At 42.2% G+C, this 24,063-nt stretch overlaps 1 protein-coding gene across 2 annotated transcripts; it reads right to left on the reverse strand.

The window, feature by feature from the left end:
• Window positions 1-197: 197 nt before the first annotated feature.
• Window positions 198-19,919, reverse strand: INIP (INTS3 and NABP interacting protein). Of its 2 annotated transcripts, none has more exons than XM_090038866.1 (5): window positions 19,795-19,919; window positions 18,321-18,408; window positions 11,328-11,430; window positions 7,258-7,348; window positions 198-552 (listed from the first exon to the last, which is right to left on the reverse strand). In XM_090038866.1, the coding sequence occupies exons 2-5, from the start codon at window positions 18,343-18,345 to the stop codon at window positions 457-459; spliced, it is 315 nt and encodes a 104-aa protein (XP_089894992.1). In that variant the 5' UTR covers window positions 18,346-18,408; window positions 19,795-19,919; the 3' UTR covers window positions 198-456. The 2 variants fall into 2 exon arrangements, with proteins under 2 accessions (XP_089894992.1, XP_089894993.1); XM_090038867.1 differs by lacking the exon at window positions 19,795-19,919 and adding an exon at window positions 19,643-19,765.
• Window positions 19,920-24,063: the final 4,144 nt, after the last annotated feature.

A 24,063-nucleotide genomic window follows, 5' to 3' on the forward strand; every position in this document is an offset into this window, starting at 1 on the left:
GTGACTTTGTCTGCTTTCATTTCAGGCCAATTACAGTACTTAGGTACTATAATGATAAACACTGTAGAAAAGCTGATAGCCTAAGTATCTCTTATATTCTGGTTTAAACCCTTTTTCAACTAAAAGAAGAAAGAAGCGAAATAAATACACATGTCAAACATCCAGTCTTATGTCTGACTCCGACATAAGAAATGAAGTAGAGAAGGAATATAATCAATTTATTAGTACTCTATAACACATCTTTTCCATGGTTGAATCTTACCTCCCTGAAGGTGTGTATGTGAATCCGGAATGAAACAGGCTTTCTTATTTTTTAAATAAAAATGTAAGGTATAAAACTCCGTTTTAAAAAAAAAAAAGTCCTCGGTTGCCTTGATAAACTATATCAACAGTCTTGGAGATGGCAGTTTCCACAACTGACACAAATTAGTCTCCTTTGCTCTGAAATAACATCCCTCACTCCAACTCAAGTCGAGGTAAGACAGGAAGAATAAGATTTCCAAAAGCAGAGTCTTGAGTTATGAAGTATCCCGAAGAATGTGCATGTGCATGCTGAAAGGCAAAAATACTCATTAAATCAACTTCCACGGCACCAATATAAACTATAACCTAACTATTACAGACCTATTCAAGTCCCTAACTTGCATCCAAGTGCTTTGGCTCAATCACACTTCAGACTCACATCTCATTTCTCCAGACTATGCTCTTTGGATTAGGGCAAGTACCTCAACCTCCTTTTGTTGATTTTTTTGAAGCTGTCTAGTACATTGGGGTTGTTACTAGAAACAAAAGTAATCTTCATCGTATGTACCACTGCTCTAGACCCATGGAAAACAAGTGAGAAGAGGGAACAGCCATTGTATTTTAGTTTAGCTTCAAAATACAAGAGGCATCACCTAGGGACAAATCCTTCAAGGGAATTTAGAAGTGTCCAACAAATTAGTCTGGCTTATTTACAGACCTCTGAAGAACAGTTTTCTCAGCTCCTCTAGGAAAGGATGACTGAGAGAAGCTCTCTCACAAATTGCTGTGTATTATTAAAAAGGATCATGTCCCTCCTTCCAACCCCATGTTGGTGAGGCTGAAAAGGAAAAAACTCACTATTTTTTTGTTGAAATAGGGAGCCAGAGGCTTGCTGTTACTTTAAGGAAAAACCATAAAGCAGCAGGAAGAACTCCAGGTGGGATAGTCTGCCTATAAAGAGCATCAGAAGAACAGGCTGCCAGGGTACTTCGGGCTGCAAGTGCTTACTGCTGAGCTCGCTGCTCTGCAGTACTACAATAAGGCAGAGAGTGCTCACTGTAGACCTAGCTGCCCTGCAGTAGTACCAGGGAGCAGGTCCATAGCTCCTAGCTCAGCAGCTATAAGTTGCTCTACAGGTCAGCCAGCAAGCCTAAAAAAGAACCTCTGGCAGCTGTGGGAGGAGGCAGGGGAGAGGCACATGACCTGGAGGGACTAGGCTTAGGCAACATAAACTCATAGGCTTGAGCCCAGAAGGCAGTCTGTCTGCAGGCTGGCAGGGGAAGAGCTCCTCCATGATGACTGTGGATGAGAAACTGTCTAGGAAATCCCAGTTACCAAGCAGGCTACAAGCAAGGGGAGGGAGGCTTGCAAAAGACATAACAGCTGTTATACAGCCAGGGGGCTTTTAGTTTCAGTTACAGTTTAAGGGCTTGCCTTTTGAGTACAGGCAGTCCTTGACTTACAACATTTTGCACTTACAATGCTTATAAATTGACACCCTGTTTCAACTTTATGACGCCAGTTTTGACTTTACAACGCTTGACCTGATGCCATGCCACGCTACCGAACAAGTTTGCTGTGAGCTCATCTCCCTGGAGAACATCTGTCCAAACTTCCTTGAACACTTCCTTTAAGAAAGCAGACAAGACTCCAGAAAAACCCGCAGCCAAGGCTCCTGAGAAGACTCCAGCCAAGAACCCATCAAAGTCCAACCAAGAGCCCTTCAAAAAGTCCAGCAAAGTCACCTCAAAGAAGTCCTTCCAAATCAATGATCACTATTTACAATATAAATACACTAATGTAGCTATATTACTCATCTATAATTGATCGAGTAAAAAATTCTGGAGTATTTTTAGTGCAAATAGGGGATTGGGACTTGGTTCAGGAACCAATCCCCCATTTATAATATTGTTTCTTATGAGAAAATTGGTTCTGAGTTACAACGTTTCAACTTAAGACATCATTTTCAGGAACCAATTGTGTTGTAAGTCCAAGGACTGCCTGTATAATTTATATCGGTGGACTGGGTGTGGACTGCAAAGAGGTAGTGAGGAGGCTAAGGTTGGGTGCCCTGCAATTTATTGTCAGCGGTGCATGTGAGATCTGCAGGGATAGGGCAAAAGATGCAAGTGGGCAATAGCAGGTCTGAGGCCAAGGGAGAGCCGGAGCACAAGCCTGAAAGGGGCAGAACCTAGGCCAGGGTCCAATAGGGGCAAAACCAAAACCCAACAGGGCAAGACTATAGCTGGAGCCAAGAAGCTAGGTCCAGGGTAGTAGGCTTAGGTGAAAAGGCCTAGTTAGAGAACTGAGGCAGAGGTCAAGAAGGTCATGGCCCCAACAAGGGCATAAAGACCTGAAGTGTCTTGGATCAGAGTGTCCCACATGAGTGATGACCAAGAACACTTGTGAGGCATGGGCACAGCTGTGGGGACGTCCGAGGCCATGAATAGCCATTGAGGCAATTAGTGTCCTGGAAGGCATGGAAGGAGTAGGAGGGTCAGGATTAGTGTCTGAGGGCAGAACAGAGGCAGGTGGGGTTCATAAGGAGCCTGTAGACTAGAAAATGAAGGCTCGCTCTGGGGCCCTGGGGCAGCTTCCCTTACTCCAGATAATAACAAGTTGTGGCAAGCAAGAATGAGAAAGGGAGGCTGCCTGGTGAGCCAGAGAAAGGTAGGAGTCCTGAGGTCACCAACGGGCACCGCGGCTGCCCCCAGAACTCGGTCCTCCTACAGTTGTCTTAGGGGGAATTGCCCTCTTGTGAACTGTGACCAAGACTGAAGTCCTCAAGACTTATTGTTTTGGAAGACTTCAAAACCCATGTTGCCAGTGCTTTAAGGTAATGGACTGAAACTATTTTTTAGCTGTTTGTTCTTCCTCGATGCCCAAAATATTCAGGCATTCAGCTCTGCATGAGATGCAAACAGCACCAAGAATCCTTATCTGTTGAAGAACCTAACTCACAAGCAAATGGATAAAGCTGAATCCTGAAATTACTGAGGGAATTGGTGAAAAGAAAGGACTTGCATAACATGATTTTTCCAAATTTAAAGCGTGTTACATTTTCGTGCTCTCCTGGCACTTACCAACTGTAATAGGGGGCCTTCTCTGGGGCTGATCTACCAATGCCCCGCCCACCTGTTCTGGGCCAACCACCTCACTTCTCTCCTGCCATGCCTTGATGTTATCTAATTAAGTTGTTAATTAGGCAGGAGGCTGCCCATTTCTTGCCCCAATGCCAGGGGGCGCTATCTGTGGCTCCATTCCTCCCCTGCACCACAGCCCAAGGCTCGCAGATGGCATCTATAGTTGTTAACATCACCGGCCCCACACTGGGCCCTAGAATCCTCCAATCTGGACTCCTCCAAGTAGGCGGCCTACTCTGCCTTCATTTTGGGCTACCTAGCTCCCTGAGCTGTTCCCCCTTATGGGTGTGGTTCCCCCCAGGACCTTTGGCTACGCAGGCTCTGGCCTCACCTCCAGGCCAGTTGGAACCCCAGGCCCTCAGCTCTGGGTGTCCCTTGCAGTAGGCCCCTGGTCCTTTGACCCTTCCGGTCCTGGCCCCACCACTGACCAGTCGGGGAATTTCAAGACAGGTTTCTGAGTTTACAGCCCCACTCTCTCTCCGGGGTCCACCTTCTGGACCCTACAAGGGGGCAACCCACCCAGTTGTGGGAGCTGGGGGTTATTAAGGTGCCCTGACCCACCTTTCACTGGGGTAGTAACTGGCCTGGTATTTCCTGGAGGCTTCTGCACCACTGAGAGCCCCACCAGGCCACCCACTCCCAGCAGGGCGCAGTTTTAGGACCAGGAGCCTCCAAACCATCCCCAATAGCTCCTTCCCTTACCTACAGGATGTTCCAAGCAGCCTTGCAGCCAGGTGATGTTACTGCCTGGCCTTCCAGCAGCAAACTGCTCTGTTTATATGGGCGGCCAGAGAGCTAAAATGGCCACTGCAATTGAGTACCTGCTTGCTGCTTGTCCTTAAAGTGGCAGGTACCAACGGAGTCCTGCCACACCAACCATTAATAAAACAAAGTTCAGTGCATTTAATTTTGAGCTGAGATGTTCACAGGTTTTCCCTGCTATACCACTTCAACAGGGTACCCATTCCACCCTTCAGTCAGTGCACTCTGTAAGGATTTCTAGTACAGCTGTGTCATATGTATTAGAGCAGACCCAAGTTAGAAAGGAGATTTGATTCCAGAGCTCCAGAAGCATACGTGATGTGCCAAATGACAAGGTGAATTATGTGTCTGCTTGCATTTGAGACTCCTGTTGCAATAGTTGCCACTCTAGAACTCCAGATGGAATCACTGTGAGGGAGACCTTCCTCGGGGACAGAGCGGAGCATTAGTGCAGTCTGAGTGCCTGGGTTCACCTCTGGTACTTGGATCCACACTTCCACAACAGATTTTTAATCCCATAGGAATAAGGGATTCTTTGTTAAGTCTCAGTGTTGAGACAATAGTACTGATTCTCTCTTGGTTTGAGCCTTCAATCTTAGAGTCTAACTCAGGTCTGTTCTAATACGTAGCTCCCACAGGTGCAATACGGTATTGCCTGCTGTATGGATAGTCTCTCCCGGCACTGTGGGTTCCCATGAGGTTTGACAGTCTTTATTTCCACAGAACTAGTTCCTTTTCTTTTCCAATGACAGCTAGTCATTTTTGGTCACAGTTCATAAGAGGGAGATTCTCCCTAAGATGGGTAAATACTGGGCTGATTCCTTTTCAGGGCCACCAACAGAAGGTTGGGATGAGGGGCATGTTCCTTCTTTTGAACAATACAGGTTTCCCTCGCTTTATGCAGGTTCTGTATGTGCGAATTCACTCTTATGCAATGACCCTTTTTATACCAAAAATCTGTTATGTGTGAGGTAAATTCACTCTTATGCAATTGGTGTGGTGGAAGCCTGCAGTCAGCTGCTTGGTGCGGTCCATTGTGGGAGTGATGCGCACCAAAATATAGTCTCCTGTGTGGATCTGTGCTCCTTACTCATTGTCTTCAACACGTGTTTCTGTAGTTGCCATTCCCATTATGGCTTTTAAGCATCCTGCTAGCTTATGTCCTACCCCTCTCCCTGGTCCATCAATGAAGCATAAGAGAACTTCACTAACACTGGAGAGAACTGGGGATTTTGAACTGTGCAGCTGGTAGGGGGCCAGAAATGTGACAGAAATGGGTCTGGGGGTCAGTACAAAGTCTTGGAACGTATCCCTATTTGTTATACTTTATGCGAATTTGAGTTATGTGCCATTTTCCAGGAACGGATGCACAGCATAAAGCGAGGAAAATCTGTACAGAGAAAACTGTCCATAGCTTCCCATAATCAGTGTAACTGGAGAGAGGTAGAAAGAAGGGAAAGAAAAAAAATCAGATAAAACAAACTGCTATAAAAGTACTTTTTTGCAAAAATGTTTCAGCAATTTCATACACTTCTGTTTCTCCTGGGCTTGAAGACGCTTGACTGTTTAGAGTTCAAAACCTTCTAATCAAAACAATGCTCAGTCATTCATTGGTGAAGGCAAGATATTTAAAATTGTAACAGCTAACAACACAAGCCATACATTTTATACCCGAGTATGTCATACTGTTTCCTCAATCACCTCTCAGGAGAGTAGGTTATCTATGACAGTACCAAGACAGGCCAAAGAATGATAAATAACCATAGCCACTGTGGTTAACAGGTTAGACCATTAGCCATGTACTGATGGGCCTGTACACCTTTTGGATAAGAGTTAGTTTCAATGTAACCATCACAAAGATTGAAGGGACACTTACATTGACACTGTATCAAAGAATTAAGGAATTAAAGACATTTTGGCTTGTACAGGAAGGGTTGAAATTTCACTTTGGCTATGTACAGCAAAAAGTTTAAAAAGAAACCCATCAACAGATATTTTTACACACCCCCCAGCAGTGCAAGTTGTTTTTTGAAACAGTTAAAGCAAAGGTAAAACAAAATTGAGGAGGACACACTTACTACATTTACTCATAGAATTAACCTATTATTATTTTCCAGGTATAGAATATAATTATTGGAGGTTTGCCTTGAATTTGCCCCCCTTCCACTGCTACAGCATGGAAAATATATCTGGGGCAGGGGTCAAGTAGCTCTTTGTTTTCTGTTTCCCCCCACCTTTTTTCCCTGGTACCCACGCACTTAGTTCATCAAGAATTGATACAGCTAACTTTTTTTTTTAAACTGTTACAAGTTTGATCACATGTACTCCATAAACACACTGTTAAACAGCTGTCTGCCACCTACTTATATGTAGTACAAACCATGCATAATATTAGTCCTAAGCTAAAGGCTTGGGATTTACCATATGGGTCATTGGGCTGAGCCCCAGCAGAGTCAACAGCATGTTAGCCATGGTTACACAGCTCAGCACTGCTCCGTTTGTGTGTGTGTGTACTCCAGATACTTCAACAAAGGATTCATGTGCTAATTAGCACCTACTCATGACTGGAATCAGGTCTCCCTATCACAAGACATGGGATCCTCCAAAAATTTAAGTATAGATGAGGTGCAGAGCAACTTGGTCCAGGTCCATCTCATGGACGGCAGGTCCACATTAACCATATATTCCAGGGCGAGAGAAGGGATGACAGAGGAATTCTGGGTAAACAGTATGCAGTGTTGTGGCTCACTATGACTTGAAGGAGTTGGTGGTGAAGGGGACTGCATTTAATGGACACTACCATATGTTTTATTCATATAGGCTAGACTTATCTACTCTAAGTTCCCATCAACAATGTGTGCCATGCGTTTTATAGTCACGCACTGCATTGGCTGCATTTAATTAACTTCATAGTTGGTTTCTATTGCTGAGCATGTGCTGCTTTTGGCAACAGTTTAATGAGAGACAGTGTATTTAGTGAGATTTCCTTGTACACACTTGATTATAAGGTGAGGGGCTTTTTCCCAGCATGACAACTGGAGGGAGGGTACCTCGTCTTGTATTCAAGTAAATACTGTAATTTGAGTACACTTGAACTACAACAGCTTACCTGTAATGCAGCCTTTTGCTGTGCTGCTATGTGCTGTTGTTCAGCATGGTCACGGAAATCCTTATTAAGGGAAGGTCTTGCAAGTGCAATACTGGGGGAAAAAAGTACAATGCATTATCCAAAAACTCAACTTACTTCTGTCAGTCAGATTCAGATGATTTATTTTAAACCCCTTAATTAATGTTTTAGAATTGTTTGTATATACAAATGAGTATGTGGTGACTTCAGCTAAAGTTTTCAATTGAGAACAAGTGAAGCCAAGCTGAAGCCAGAAATCTAAGAGGCCTACAGCTTAATGTTGTTTTTTTTATCTCATTCATTTTCATTCTATTGGTGTAACTCCACTGACACTGTTTAATGACAACTTTTGTCACCATTACCACCCTGTGTCTTAACGCACCTATGACAAAGTAGCAGTCCTAAGAAGGGATCCATAGTCTTCATTAGAAGAAGGTCTCATGTTTGGCTGAAGAACTGTACAATCTGTCACATAAAGTGTTTCTTATTCATACAAAATTCAAGTGAAGAATCTTTGATAGTGCTGATAGTTGCAGTCCATAAAATTGCTTTCATTTATATACTGATATACAACAAATATTCTTGGTTTCAATTAAATAACTAATTGCCAAGGCAAATTCAAACAATGTTACATTATGTAAGGCTTTTGTAGGGTTTGTCTTCACTGCTAAAAGAGCTGCATTTTTTTAAAACTTGAAAGTAACCCATATATATAAACAATCCTGAGGTAAAGTCAGACAATGAAGAGAAGCCACTTTAGTTTTTTTAGCTTTATTGTGACAAACTAGTAGGAGTGCTGATCTTTAATCATTGCCTAGAACCTGCTCCCCACCCCTCAAAAAACCACAACAAACCCAAAGACAAAGCAGTTTAGAGTCCAATTCTGCTCAAAATGGAAATTTGCTCCAAATCTGCCCATTTCCCATAAAATAATGTTAGTTGCTGGGAGCTGAGCAGCTTTACATAATGGAGAACAGGTCAGGTTTTCAAAAGTAGTAGTATTTATCATTGGACCTTGTGCCAAGTTTTAGCTCAAATGAATACTCAAGCTAAACAATCAGACTCTGAACAGAAGGGTTTGTAAATCATACTAATTTAAAACTTCAGTGCTGCCGAAGAGGTCTATATTCCAGTTTCTTTACCTCTTCCTACAGTATACTTTTCACTTGAATATTTTTCTTCTATTTAATAATGTATTGCAAAGTAAACTTTTCCAAACAGACATTTTAAAATAAACTTCAGACCTGCACAAATGTCTTAAGTTTACATTTAGTAGAGTTCCTGTATCCTCAAGCCTAAGACTCATATGACAAGAGTGGAGATGAATGAAATCTTTTCAGATTTTAAGTAGTCAAAGCCTTTGCTATTAGCATCCTAGCTACCTTTACACTTTGTCTTGATTTAAGCTTTTCTGGCAATTTAACAAAATGTCACAGGGGCTTAAATTCTTTATGCATAATGATGCCAAAACTGTGGTACAATAGGTATTGCAATGTTGGTAATAATACTGCCAACCATGAACATTCAAAACTCATGAGTCAGATGCCACTTAAGACAGTGGCTTAGAGTTGGTTTTTTTTCACACTCTGCCTTGTATTTTTTTTTTTGAGACTTTAGGCTAAACTGGATTGAGATTTTTCTGGTTCTTCCCCCTTTTCCCTTCCTTCCCTCTCCCCTCTTTGCAAGCTTCAGAGCTATATACTTGCTTCTGGTTTTTAAAAGTTGCACTCTCCAGGAGCTAGATCTATAAAAGATTGGAGGGGAAGGGGTGGAAATCACCCACAAGAACCATGAGAACAGGAATGCTGTCACCAGAAATCAACGACTGCACAAATTAGTCTGAATGCTTCTATTCCTCCTTCCATGAAAAGTATCTATTTTAAACAATATTGGGTTTGGAGTCAATTATGAAAATATAAGTGGAACCAAGTCCAAAAAGCCTTTTAACATTGTGACTTTTAGGCTAAGTATAGTCAAAAGCCCAAGGCTGAATCGATTCAATCTTTGCAGGTTAGTCTAAGCTGCATAGATTGAAATGATAAGCAAGTGAATAGACATTTATTTACTTTTGATTCTAGAAATGCAGCCACATGATTTAAATACCTGGTCAAGATGCCTTGATTTTAATCATACAAAAAGTGCATTCTTGTTGTTTGATATCCTTTATTCATTTAACTTCTTGAAACTGCACTTTTAGAGAAACGTAAGGGCTTGACTATCTGTACACAAACTTGCAGAGAGAGACAATAGGGCTAATCATCAGGTCCATTATTTCTCAGCTCCATATACTCCTGTTAACAAGGATGTTATCTCTAGAGACAACAAATTCTCCTTATGCCTGAAGAAGGGCATTTGTGCCCAAAAGCTGGCAAAGAACAATTTTTCCAATAATTTAGCTGCTCTAATAAAAGACATCACATCTACCCAAAGAACCTTGGCTACCTACAATCTCTGGAGACACAAATCCAGAACTTGAGAACTGAAACCAAGCATCAGAGATGCTTAATGAGATCTTCTAGACTGAGCACTGAGTCCCATTGGGTAGAATGAATTTATTTAACCTTTACCAATCTATATAAGAGCCTCTGGGAACTCCATAAGATTGGGACCCTAATACAGTCCAGTCCTGTTGTGATCTATTTATAAAACTTCTAAAAAGGTTACATGAATATATTGTCTCAAACAGTATGTAATTAGAAGTTATTATCCCTATCCCATGATGAGATCTTTGAGCTTTAACATATATTAAATTTAAACTATCTTTATACAAGTTTATTTTTTTCAAAAAACCATCTTATAAAAAAATCTAATTTAAAGTTAAAAAATCCAATTTAATTTTTTTTTAAAGAAAACACCCTAATTTTTAAAAATATATATATTTTTAAATGTTGATTTTTAACCACCCTGATACTGGGGGACTGTGAGTTAACTTGAACCTGGAGGGGATCTGGCACAGAAGTTCAATAAACCAATTTAACTTAAATCAGTTAGGTCTGATACTATGTCCATCCAGGCTTATTTTAAACCAGTTTCAGCCACTTTGAAGTAGATTATGTGCACTGAACTTCTGTTGTGTTATATATTTGAACCAGTTTCCAATCACACATTGGTTTACATGTAATTTCTGTCCCTAGCCCCAGTATGTTGAATGCCCCTCAAAAGAGAGAATAAGCAGTTTGTTTAGCTCTTTACTGAAGCAAAGGCTCTTCATAATGTTCTTTTTAGAGACTGTAAGATCTAGACCTTTTGTAGACTACGACCCTTGCTGAGAATATTGTTATAGCCACAATATGGCATGACACCTTGTTCTTGCTCTTGGTGGCCAGGATGAGCAAGGCAGGCCAGATTTATTTCTTAACTTAATGCCTGATTTTTCAGTTACTATTTTAAACTAAGATCCATCTCTTTACTTTCCCCTAGTGGAAGCTCACCCCCATGACCACAATGCAAATGGGGCAGAACTAGTTTATGGTACAGAGTCGTTTCTAGATAAAAAAACTGCAGGGTTTTGTAATCACTAGTCTTTTCCAACATAAAAAACTGGCCTTAGCTTTTTCTAACAAGGCAGTTCCAAAGGGGATCAGGTATGTTTTGTAACATGCCTATATTGTTCAGCTATAACTGTTCTGTGAATATTTTTTGAATATTCTTAATCATAACAGACTACCTACTTCTGTGTTTTCTATCTAACTTTAAAAGGGTGCTCTTGAAAAGCAAGAAACAGCAGATTAGCTCAATAATTGAGCATTTTCTGGGCCCATGCTCCCTGGCTCTCCTTTACAAGGTGCTTACTTAAGACTCCTGAAGCTTGTGTAATTCTCTCAAATAGAAAAATGCAGCTCAAGATTTAAAATCCACAAGGAAAATGAACAAATATGATCACAAGGTTTGCAATGTCACTCTTATGCTAGTGGTTGAGGAGTCTCAAGCACACGCTTTTAAGAAATGCTTTGTTCTGTTGTTATGGGTGATCCATAGATATGAACATTTAACCTTTAAAAATATTTTGATCTAAGACGAATTGTCCAAAGAGGTATATGAACATAAAGTACCTGGCTCCAGGATGATTTGTGGATGACTGGTTTTGCATAAGTAACTTTCTCTTTTCCTTGTCTAGTTCTGCCAAAATTGCAACCCTATTTTTATTCTGAAAACCTGGGGAGAATGAGAAAAATTATTAGAGAGATTTGCTTTATTTCTATGAGCCACCTATAACCTGACAGAATTAAAGTCTCTGCACAATATGACATTATGATGAATATGCTAATCTTCAAAGCTTTGCACCAATCTGAAAGGCTATTAATAAATAGGTTTTATTTTTCCTCTCCTCATTTTACAACATGAAATAGCTTCCTAAAGATATCATACATATTAATATGTTTTAAAATACAGTCTATCATCTCCAGTCTCCCCCCGCTCCTACCCCCCTCACCCCACTTCCCTTCAGGAAACAGTATGAGTGCTGAGCCAAGATATGTGCATTCAAATATCTGGCTTCTCGACAGCGTTAGGAGACTAAGTAAATTTACCAGATTCTTTAGCAAAAGGATATGCTTGCACCTGACTGATAACAAGGGATGGTTGTACTCAGACAGTGAATTTTGTCCGATTCAGTTAAAACCTGAACTATGATGAAAATTGGTTTCCCTCCAATCTCTGAATTATAAGCAAAAGATAAGACACAGTGTCAATAAACATTTATATAGGACAAAATTCTCTACTCGAGTGGATCTCCCTTTTATTATTCTGTGGGCGCATTTACATGAGACCTTTACTGTAGAGTAGACTAATTAGCTCTGCAGTAAAATGTCTCCAGAGCTATTAGGTCAGAGTAAACTAATTAACTCCGCCATAGGTCAGTACTGCCAGATACAAATACTATCCTATGGTGGAACTATGTACCCCACCACAATGCATGCGTAAATGCTGACCGGGCTGGCTGGGGTATGAGGTTTCAGTGTGGGGGATTCCTGCTGGCTAGTCCACACTGTAGTACCCTTGTGCCCCAGCCAGCCCCCCTGCAGCATGCTGAGCAGAGTCGGAGCAGCCCTAGGCTGGCAGGCTGACCCCCTTGGAATCCAGCCAGCTGGGACTGTGCCACCCCAGCTCAATGTGCTGCAGTCCCAGGCACATGTGTTAACACTGTGCCCTGGAGCAATAAACTCCAGTATGAACGATACAGACAGGTTTATTGCGTCATATTAATATTCACATGTAAACACAGTCTGTTTTAACATGCTCCCTCCCTCCTCCCCATCTATTTCCAATCTGTTCAGGGACTTATAAGCATGACTGCAAAGCAGGATATTGGAACTAGCTTGTCCTGCGTAGAACTAAACAGACAATGTTGCTGTTATCTGGGCTTTTTAATGTTTTTAGGGAGCAGAAGGGGATTTTTGGAGGACAGAAGTGTTCAAAAGGCAGAATGAACCAAGAGAAAGACTGGGACACACAGAAAAAAGGCCGTCTTAGGCCAGGGGGCAGCAGGACACGCTATGTTGGGACCAAGGGATTTGCCAGGGGCTAGACAAAGTCCTTACGTGGGCTGGATCCAGCCCGCAAGCCACGTTTTGGCCTACCCCTAGTTTAGATAAAGAGAAGTATCTCCTGATATAGGAATGAATAGCTACCTATGATTTTTTTTAAGGCCCAAGATGAAGGAGGCTTTGCCAGCAAGCTAAGCATTCTGAGACAAAGGGATGCATCTTACAAACATGAATGCAACCAGCTCAGATTAAATTCCCGATGAATTCCAGTTGCTATACTGAGAACATAATGCCCTGCTACCTTTACTCTGCTATTTCTGCTACATACCTTGTCACCAGGGCATGAGAAGGAAAGGAAGATCTTTTTTTTTTGAATGGCTGTTAATTTAGAACTTACTAGTATGTAGAAACATTTTCTTCCAACACACACACACACACACACACACATACATATATATACACACACACATATATACATGCATATACATATACATATATTTTACAGGCTTGCATGCTAGTGGAAAGAAAAAAAAATACAAGGACTTCTGTAAATCTGTAATGACTTCTGTAAATCTGTAATGAAAGGGTAGATATAGCTTAAATTTCTTCCCCCTACTTACCCAAAAAAGGAGGAAATGAGAAAGAACTTACTTGAAAGTCTGGATAACACACAGAGATATCTGTCTCAAAACTAGGTAACAGTTTACACTAATAAATACAGAAGCTGGATTTGATTGCCTATAACTTCCAAGAGACTAAGTCAGCATACCCTGTTGTGTAGTTATGTAGGAAGGGTGCTTGTTTTTTGTTAATACTACTTCTATTTCTATGTTCGCTTTCAAAAACCAAGAATACAGACATGGAAAGCAGGAGAGGCTTCATTTCCCAGTAGCTCTGTTGATATGTCAGAGAGGTGTCAGCTTTTTACTAAGGCAATAAATTCATAATTTCTACAGACCCCTCTGGCTCTAGGGCCTAAAACAGAGAGAATAGCAGGGGTTGGATTACAAGCTCTAGTCTGCTTTCCTCAAGACCTCTTCTCCCATAATGGCCATGACCCCTTTATCCCAGGGGAACTTCACAGGAAGAGGTAGGATGGCAGAAGCAACAGTTTACATGGGTAATCCTTGTAGAGCTTGGAGGGCTAAGCCCCCTCTGACAGACTGCATAAATTTAACTGGTAGCCTAATTCGGTGCATAGAACTTTTTATACAAGGTGCTGATGTGTAAGTAGGAAATAATGAATTCACCCTGACTTTAAGAGCTCAGGCTGAACTAGCAGGGCTAGCAGTTAGAAAAACATTTATTTGTAATCAGAGCACATATGGCCTGGAAAAAAACAAAAGAATACACTGCAGTGCAAGGAAAATGGAACCTCAGGATCCCACTACTATAGCCATTTCTCAGAGGGGAAATGTACCTTGACCCTGGGATAGGTATATACTACATGCCCAAGTCTCAAACCATTAGCACATGCTGCTGTTGCATTCTTTGTTCTGTCAGCTCAATTCAGAAAGCTTTTCAAAGCAATCCTTTATTGAAATGCACATTATCATAATGATGATCATTATATTTGAAGGCAACAGAATCCAAAGCACTTACAAGCACAAAACCAAAACAAGAGAGTATTTGCCTATTTTTCCCTATCTTACTTGTGACAACTGGGATCATGAACATGAGACAGCAGCTTATTAGATGTCAATATTTTTATAAGCATTTATATTCTATGTTGTCACATATCCTGCAACAGTTAAGCAAAATGAATGCTGGTAACTCAATAAATTACAAGTGAATTATTAAAGGATATATAAATATTTTATCTGTCCCTCCTGACTATGACCACATATAGATGAATATAATCTGTTCATTGCTTTATGGATATAAAGTCCGCTGGGGAACATCAGAGATTCACTATTGCTCTCAAGTGCTAGGTTTTGCATTTGAACTCCGATTTATCTCGAGGAGCTGTACAATTTCTAGATGATTCCCCTTCTTGATTACATCACCAACTGCAAATCAGCAGTATTTTTTCAATACACTTATTTCAGCGAACGTAAAATTCACCTGTTCAGGCTGCATTTTGCTAACGTGCTCATTTTTAAGCTAAGATAATAGACACCAGCTAGTAGAGATTTACAAAGCACCTCATGGAAACTGAATAACAGAACACTGAAAGTTACACATTTGGGTCAATGTCACTGCCACAAAGCTGATGGCAAGGATATCTTTTATTGGACCAAATGCATGGATGGAATAAAGTAAGACAAGCTTTCAAATACCAGTCATTCTCTCCTAGACTATCACAATTACAATATCACTCTTAACACTATAAAAGCTGAATTATTTTAGGTTTCAGAACTGTTTTGCAGGCTGGCAGGCAACATTTAGGCTTGCCAAAGAAACATACGTGAAAGATCTCTCTCCCATTTTTCTCAAGTGGGGATTAGAGAAAGAATGATTTTCTGAACACAGCTATTGTGTTGTCACCAGGATCCTAATACTTATCCTAGGAAGATCACACTTGGAACAAAACCGATGATATTGCCATACATGATACATGCCTGCTTTGCTCTTACTTGTGTGAAAAAACATCTTACAAGCAGCAGTCCTATTAAGATGTGACAAATGGTTAGGAATGTTTTGGCATATATCACCAACCACTCAGTTTACTTGCTTCTTTGGTTTAAGAGTTTGGCGGTGGAGGGGGGGGAGGTTAGCGCCCCTCAATAGCTTGCAAATTTTTCCTGAGGACAATGTTCTATCAAAAATCTTTTTCTTTTTTGAAAAACACTATAACATTTCAATGAGTGCTACATTGTATAAAAACCCTGAAGTAGGGCTTTCATTCACAGTACTCCTACACATTTCATCTTTGGAACAATAATAAAAGGAGTGTTTTATAATATGTTTCAATGAAACTAAACTAAAATAAGCCTCTTTAGCTAAATCTTAAACTTTGCTATTTGAGTCCCAAACTGTTAGGAGCTGAACACTAGGGCTGTGTAGAGCTTTGGGTGCTGATTTGATTTGAAGGAAATTTGACCTGAATCTGAATCAAATTGGGAGACCAATAAAAGGTCCAAATCAATTCGAAGCTCTCCGAGTGGATTCAGAAAAGATTCAAAAAACTTTGGCGAGATTCAGAGATTCAGGCAGTCCCCATGCATCACCGCAGGGAGCTGGACACATGCTCCGTGCCGGTAAGTAAGGAGACGGGGGCTGGAGGAGGGGGCAGGGGACCACGGAGGAGGGGAGCGTCCAGCTGTGTGTGTCCAGATGTATACGGACGTGTCTGCAGTGCCACATACTAAAGTGCTGTTCTTGTACGGACACAGCCCCAGAGTCAATTTAGAGGCTGCTTTTAGAAATCGTGAAAATGAGGGGAGAGGAGCCTTAAAACTGATTAGCTTCTGTCATTTTCAAGGCTTCAAATAGCAGCTCTTTGACAGCTGCTTCCCTTCAGTGTTTCTGGAACAGTTACACAGAGTGCACTTAGTCACAAGGTAGAGTTGGTTAGTAACAGTATGCAGTTAACTGGAGTACAATTACAAAGCAAATGGAGTACGGGGAAGGACTGAAAGATGGTATACACCTAAGCAGTTTATGCACTTAACCCACATGCAATAATCAATGATTGCTACAATGTAAGTAATGGGCAACAAGTTGGAACTCACTTAGTGTTATGGGATTAAGCCATTTATGCACTTATCCAGTATATGTATATAAGTGGGAATCCACAATCATATATATTATTATTACTTGTGCACAAGCCTTGCATTTCATTTTGAAAAAATCTTACACTAGGACAGGAGGGAATCAAAGAATAGATTGCTTGAACATCACCAATATTCTTCCTGTTTGGTAGGCCTGGTAATCAAGCAGCATTTGGCAGATCTGTCACTTGTTACTGGCTTGCAGCTAGGTTAGTAGACCAGGCAGACTAAGGGTCACTGCTGAAATGCATGATTCCCCACTTCTTCACTTTTGTCCCCCACGTTTCCCAATTATATCTCAGTTGCTTAAAAGTTACGAGGATTTTTAGACTGGTTTTTAAATTATTTCAAAATGGTAATTCAATCCCTTGAGTAATTCTTTGGGGAGTACTCCAGGAAAACTGCAGTGATTTGTTATCAACTACCAGAATTTGGGGGGAAAAGGAGGCACAAAAGAGAAAATCTATTAATTATCATTCAAACATTTAGAAACAGCAGCCTTGAATTCAGTACTGGAGTGGGTTAATGTCTATAACAAAGACAAAGACAAGTTTAGAAAAACATTACAAAGGGATTCTGGTTAAGGTGCACATTCTTGAAAGCGTCTGCCCAAGCAAAACCCAATCTGAAGCCAATGGGCCTTCCTCTCAATCCTACCGCAAATGTCCAAACAGGGTTTTCCTATTTAATTCTCCACACCAAAAAAATTCCATCTGTTGGAGGTAACAGTCTTCTCTTCTGTATTCAAGACTGTTTGTGCTTAAATTCCACACCAGAAATAGCTGCATAACATTGGCAGGCAAAGCAATTTCTGTATTTAAAGGTCCAGTATTGCAAGCATTTATTGCAGGAAAGTAGATCTGTGAGATTAAGCATAAAGTTACTCACACAGTAAGATTTACAGTAGTGGGGATATGGGCAAGTGAAGAGTGCTTTGCATATCAAGTTCTCACCTCAGTGTGCTTGCATATACACAATTAAGGGCACAGACTTGGGCACAAGTTACAGCCAGGTAAGCTAGGACACAATCTTAAAGCATGTCGGCTACTCTGCAGTAATTGCCCATGGGCATGTTCTTCCTCTGCAATCATTGATATATGATAGACATTCTTTCACATGAGTAGCTAACCTGCATTAACAGCACATCTGTCATTTTGCTCTGAAGTTCACACTCTAGCTTGCTTCCCACCAACTTGTTCCTGTTCCCTTACTCTAAGACTATCATAATGTAAACAACAAAAGCATGTTCATAGATTGTAAGGGCTGGAAGGGACCTCCTCGCAAGATCATCAGGTCCGTTGTTAGCATTAATTTTTGTGCTGCCTTTCTAGTTTAGGCTCAGTCATTTGCAATCTGTTCCTGACAGCTAAGACACCTTTGGTACTTTTGCACTCACAGTACTGAGCATCTTGGACTTTTAATATATCCTTGTCTTGACAGCCAGAAGCCAACTTCAGTTCTTTGGAGTAGTAAAATTAGTGAAACACATTTTGAAGAGTTAATATATTACCATGGTTACAATATACACCTCCTTTTAGGATCTGAATTTAAAGAAATGTGTACTAATTTTGTGGTCCCTATTTTAAAAATCCAAACAAGAATCAATAATCTAATGCTGAAGTCTATCTTCTATTTTCAAAACTATAATCCTGGAAAGAGAATTCCTGTTTCCAAAAGAGCTCCCTCCCTCCTGCAATGTGAAAAATATTGTTTCTCCTTAATCGGTAGTTATAGGGGGCAAGGGACTTTGAAGGGGGCAAGATTTCAGTCATGTGCATAATGAAGTCATAACATTTGTGTAGTTTGGTGAGGAAAAGACAAAAAATCTGCTCTATTTAAAATTTACCTTGTGCTGGAGGGTTTGCTGCCATTGTGTTACTTTCAGCCTTAGTTTTTTTTCAATGGCGGTTACAATTTTTAACATCTATGAAAATCTGCAAAACAGATACAATATAAAAGGTGAATGTACTCTTTTGAATGTCTAATCCCAACTCTACTGCTTAATATGAACTATCAGTTTCAATCGCCCCAGCCTGATACGTGAATTCATCACCATTACCTATTGCTGAATTACCTATTGCTGCACAGTTCAAATCCATTGTTTTTTTGATGACATTACCTGAAAAGGTTGACTGTTATGCATTTTTGTCCCACTTGTATCTTCTTTGTTTACAACAAAGTTCTAATTTTTTTTTATTAAATGGGGCTAGAGAGAGATTTATGTTGTTAAGCTTCATCTGTTATTTGTACAGTAAAACAATTTGGGGAGTTTCCAAAATTTGCTGGGCATACATTAATGCCCCAGTCCAGTCACCACCCTTCTCAGGCACCCAAAATCACTGTTTCACTCTGTCATTTGAGATGCGATTGCGTGTCCAGCAAAGTCCACAGCAAGACTCACAGAGACATTGCTCGGCTCCAGTCACAGATGACCACCAGGGCCTACAGCATTAGCTTGGGTGCTCATTCAGAGCCATGTAGTACTGTGCTTTATACGCTGTCAAACACAGGGCATTTTATGACAGCTCACGTGAACTGCGATAGCTCATGCAACACGCTCAGACCCCAACTGCTGCTTGCCCGTGGACTTGCGGACTGCAGCTTGGCACTACAGGGTTTATTACATAGGGGACTGATTCTGCAAACCCTCCCTTTGGAGCTCATCGCCTGGCACAGTGACAGGTGAAGGGCCTGGAAGGCAGGTGCCTGCCAGGATAACAAGTGGTGTGGCAGTGCAGACACAGGGCTGTGGGGGGGCAGGGGTGTGATCCCCACCCCCAGGTGCTGCAGGGGCAGGGCATGGCAGGCCCTTCCCATCCCCCACCTAAGCCAGGCTCTGTGCCCCTCACCCACCCCAAGAGGACAGCTCCCTCCCTCCTGTGCTTCCCCCCTCCTAACTGCAGAGATAGACTCTTCCAAGCTCCCCCATAGCTGCAAGTGGTCTATTCCCCTTCCTTCCCTATTTCCTCATGCCCCAACTGTAAGGATGGACTCTTCCATGCTCCCCCCGCCACTAGAGAAGTGGCCTTTTCCACTCCTTCCCCCCCTCTCCGGTTTCCACCTCTAGCTGCAGGGACGGACTCTTCCATTCCCCACCACCCCCGCAGTTCTCCCTCAACAGCGGCACGAATAGGCTCGTCCCCCTCGCCTTTCCTACTCCTCACTCACATCGACCCGACAAGTTGAATTCTTTCTCCTTCCCCTTACAGGCGCCCCTCAAGGAGGGGTGCGCCCCCCCCCCCGCGGTGGAGTTGGACTCTTCCACCTGCCGCATTCACCCCAGCTACCGAGTTGGAGCCCCGCGAATGAGATGAACTCACCCCACACCCCGCTCATGACGCACAACGCATGCGACACCTATCCAGCCGCGGCTGTTTCCCAAGGGCGCTGGGAAAATTCGTCACCTCTCCGTTAAGAGCACACGCCCCCCCTGCTTTGACAGGCAGGCGCGAGAACCAATCAACGCCGCCGAGGTAGACGCGGGGTCGGGGTCTCTTACTGACGGCTCTCTAGCACCACCTGCTGAGCGTGCGGGGCGGGGGCGGAGCTTGTATCTTGGCAACGGGGAGGGGCGGGGCTGAGTTGACCCGCTCTTACAGTCTAAGACGGTCCAATGTGGGGGGGGGGGGTCTGGGACCTGTTCCCGGCTGTGCAGGTAAGTGGACAAGCGTGGCTCTGCAGCAGGGATTCTAGTTTTCTCTGTTAAAAAAAAATCCCTCATTTTCAGATTAAAAAAGGTAACCCCGACCCACTCTTTTCTGTGATTAAAATGAAACACCTCTCTCTCTCTCTCTTCACACACACACATAGAGTGGCGTTTCATTTTAATCATGGAAAAATTTGGATTTTGGGTTACTTTTTTAAATCCAGAAATTGGAGATCCCTGCTCATCATGGAGCCTGCAAATACCCCAGGACCGTGAGTGCCCAGGTATGGAGGTATTGAGGCATTATTGAATATTTACAGCCAGGGAGAAGGATTTGGCCAGACTCTGCTTACTGCTCTTGAACTTTATTTTTTTTATACTTGGCTGCCTAGGGCAGGCCCAGGGGCCACAGCTGGGACTTGAGACCTTCCTGCAGGGTGCTGCCAGGTCTTGGGCATGTGAGCACAGTGAGGCTGCCAACTCGATTCACAGCAGAAATCCAGAGTTTCCCCCTGGGAACCCCCAGGATGACAAGCCCTCAGGCAGGACGTGGGCTTTCGGAGCTCTTGGCTCCGTCTTGTTTTTTTGTCATTAACAAGGTGAAAACAGAGAGCTGGCATCTTCCAAGAGCTGCCTTGAATCTGCAAAAGGTTGAGAATCACTGATTTAGGCCAGGGGTGCTCAACCTCCAGCCCACAGGCCAAATGCAGCTCACAGAGCTATCACATCTGCCCCACGGGGCTCCCCATGGGTCAGGAAATTTAGTGGCGGGGGAGCAGTGGCCGTTAATAAGGCCACCCTTCCCCCTGCCAAATTTCCAAACCCAGTTAGAGTCAGGATGCACCTCCTTCCCATCTAATGCCTGGGGCTCGGTGAAGCCCCATTCCCTTCCCTCCCCACTCACTGTGGGCCTGGGCTCAACCCACTCCATGTGGCCAGATAATGGTCGGCCCACTGGCCCCGGGTACTAAATCAGAACCACCATCCAGCTCGCAACCAGACCTGGCACTGGTCCACTAGGGGAAAAGGTTGAGCATCACTGATCTAGGGTGGATGCCTATTCAAAGTGGTTGGGAAAGGTGTGCATATATATATGTGTGTGTGTGTTCTGCATACCGGATCAATTTGCAGCAAAGCACAGAAATCACAGGTTCTCACAGGTATTTGGGCACGCCAAGCCATTTAAAATGGCAGAAATGTGTCAGAAGAAACAGAAGAGGTCTCTCAACTTTAATCCTCACTGTGAAACCTGAATAGGAACACTGCAGGAAAAACTACATTTCCTGAATTTTCTAAAGGCACCATATACCATTTCCTCTGTTACCAGATACCAGCTTTTATAATACTGAACTATTTTAGACTTTGATGATTTGTGACTGGCCATGTGACATATTTCCCAGAGTTTTTCCAAAGATTCAGAGAGTTCAAGGCCAGTTAGAGAACATAGTCTGACTTCTTGTATAACATGAGCCCCTTACGCTGATGCATGTACCCCTGTAGTGAGTACAATACCACTTTAGTTAAAGCATGTCTTCCAAAGAGGCTTTCAGTCCATTTGGGATCTGAAGATATTGATAAATGGAGAAACTACTTGTTTTAGTTGGAGTTTGGTTTACCTTGGCCTATATGGATAAGCCAGATAGACTGAGCTCTTTAAATCCTCACTGTAAGGAGCTTTTAAGATTTTAGAAAAATGATTTCCTACTACATTTTTTTCTTTTTTGAGTCATTGATGTATGTTAACCACTTTGCTCTAAGGGTCCAGCAAGTAAGAAAAAAGGTTGAGGGTGGAGAAGAGAGAGATGGTTTCTCACAACATTTTCCATGCGGTTTTGACTGGGTCAAGTATTTTGCTCAAGTATAATGCCTCACAGCATTACCTCTGCACATTTACTGAGTTTGTCCGTGCTGTAAGAAGGCTACTGGCAAATTAAAGAATATGTTGCAGAAAATGAAGCAATAGTATTGATGAATAAGGTGAAATGGGAAATGTCTGATACAGCTTAATAGACTGATTAAACCTGTGTAAGATACAAAAGTTGCCAGGCAAAGAGGAAGGCCCAAGATATCACTATGATATAGAAACCAATTTTTTCATGTTAATAACTTTCTTCAAAGTGCTAGGTGTCCTCAACTCCCATTTTCCATCACATTTTGGATATTCAGAGGTCCCAAGCACTAGGGCATGTTCTACTTTTGGACGAAGTCAGATCTCTCTGGCTTGGCCCACATTAACCTGCAGACAAATATGGATTTCCAGTTACACTCTGTGGCACTTTCTCAGGTACCAAAAGTGACCTTTGCCTCTTTTTTCCCTAACCCAGGGGTGGGCAAAATATGGCCTGGGGACCAGGCCTGGCCTGTCAGGCCATTCTATCTGGTCTGCAGGGGCCCTAAAAAATTTAGAAAATACTTATCTATTCCTGGATGTCTGTCAAAGTTGATAGGAGACAGGGGCAGTAGGACCCAGGGGGAGGCATCAGCAGAACACAGCAGCCCAGCCCAGCCCCCACCACAGCCATTTCCCTACCTTCTTGCCCTTGCACTGCTCCAGCACCGCGTGGCTCCTGGCTGCATGACCGGATGACAGGAGCATGGGGCTACACTGTTACCCCGGCGGGGGGGGGAGGTTGTTTGTAGCGTGAGTCCCACATGCACACCCCAGACATCCACGGACTCCCCCACATCCCACATATCCACACACCCACAGACCCCCACAAACCTATACCCACCCCCCCACAATATACAAGAGTAAGACTATTTTAAGCTATTGTATACAATTACCTCTATGTACACTACACAGACACATGTAAACCAAGACAAAAATATTTTCTGAAATCAAATTAATTAATGTTTTAGATGTTTGCTTTTTAGAATATAATTGGTATTTTTCTGGTTCCGAGATGGTAAACCCCCTTGCTGAAAGGAGTACTTCTGGGGCACAAGGTGGATGGACTTTGGGTGGCAAAGATCAGGGGTTAGGGGCTGGGACTTCCAGTCACAAGATAGGGACTAGGGGGCAGGGCAGCTGTCAAGGAGTGGAGCTACCCATGCAGCCCCCAACAGCTTGCCAAAACTCAGTAAGCGGCCCTCTGCCTGAAATAATTGCTCACCCCTGCCCTAACCCCTCTTTGTTTAGCAGTCTGTTTTCTCCTCCTTTGTCAGCCAAACTTTTGTTTTTTGCTGGGACCTGAGAAATACTTGTTTCTTTTGCTTTTGACTGTTACCTTATCTTGTTTCCTTCTATTACTTATATCGAATTACTTACATAGAATTATATAGAGTTGCTTACTTATATAGAGTTACTTATATCCAAAATCTAGATTAAAGTTCTCCATAACTGTAATGAGCATCACCCAGCAAGGTAGTACTAAGTGTACTTGTAAAGAAATACCCTATAGCTGCTATTAAAATTATCATCAGTTTTGGAAAGATTCTCTGTTCTCACTGAATTAATTTCCTCCTATGTTATATGTGTGTGTGTGTGTGTGTGTGTGTGTGTGTGTGTGTATACATATACACACACACATACACGAACAAACATATGACTTGAAAATTGTGTATTAGGTCTAAACCTTAATATATTAGAATCTTCAAGTTTCTTGAAAATTAAATTTTATGCTCATATATCGTATGTTTTTAGCTTCACTGTAACTAATTAGAGAACTAGAAAACACACCATTTATCTATCAGCCAAAAAAAAAATTACAAAATATTGAATTCAGAATAGTCTGTTTGTGTTTCACCTGGGAAATCTTCCCAAGCTATCTGTGTATTGAGTCTAGTTGTGTATTTCACACTCCATTTATATTGCCATAGTTAGCAAAGCAGGATACCTCACTAAACACACAAACAGAAAGGAGTTAAATGAGATATAATGCTGTATAATTAGCTTCAATGTTTCAGCCAGCAACACACGTTTTACCTTTTCCATGCTGTTTGT

Source organism: Crocodylus siamensis, chromosome 3 (assembly GCF_052110815.1).
Source record: "Crocodylus siamensis isolate JL-2025a chromosome 3, ASM5211081v1, whole genome shotgun sequence".
Taxonomy (NCBI): Eukaryota; Metazoa; Chordata; order Crocodylia; family Crocodylidae; genus Crocodylus; species Crocodylus siamensis.

Excerpts from the sequence above, each read along its gene's own strand:
- INIP (XM_090038866.1), bottom strand. The coding sequence starts at position 18,345 with ATGGCAGCAAACCCTCCAGCACAAG. Across the intron at positions 7,349-11,327 it reads ACAAATCATCCTGGAGCCAG|TATTGCACTTGCAAGACCTT; the intron begins GTACTTTATGTT and ends TTTTTCCCCCAG. Across the intron at positions 553-7,257 it reads AGCAAAAGGCTGCATTACAG|CATGCACATGCACATTCTTC; the intron begins GTAAGCTGTTGT and ends TTTGCCTTTCAG.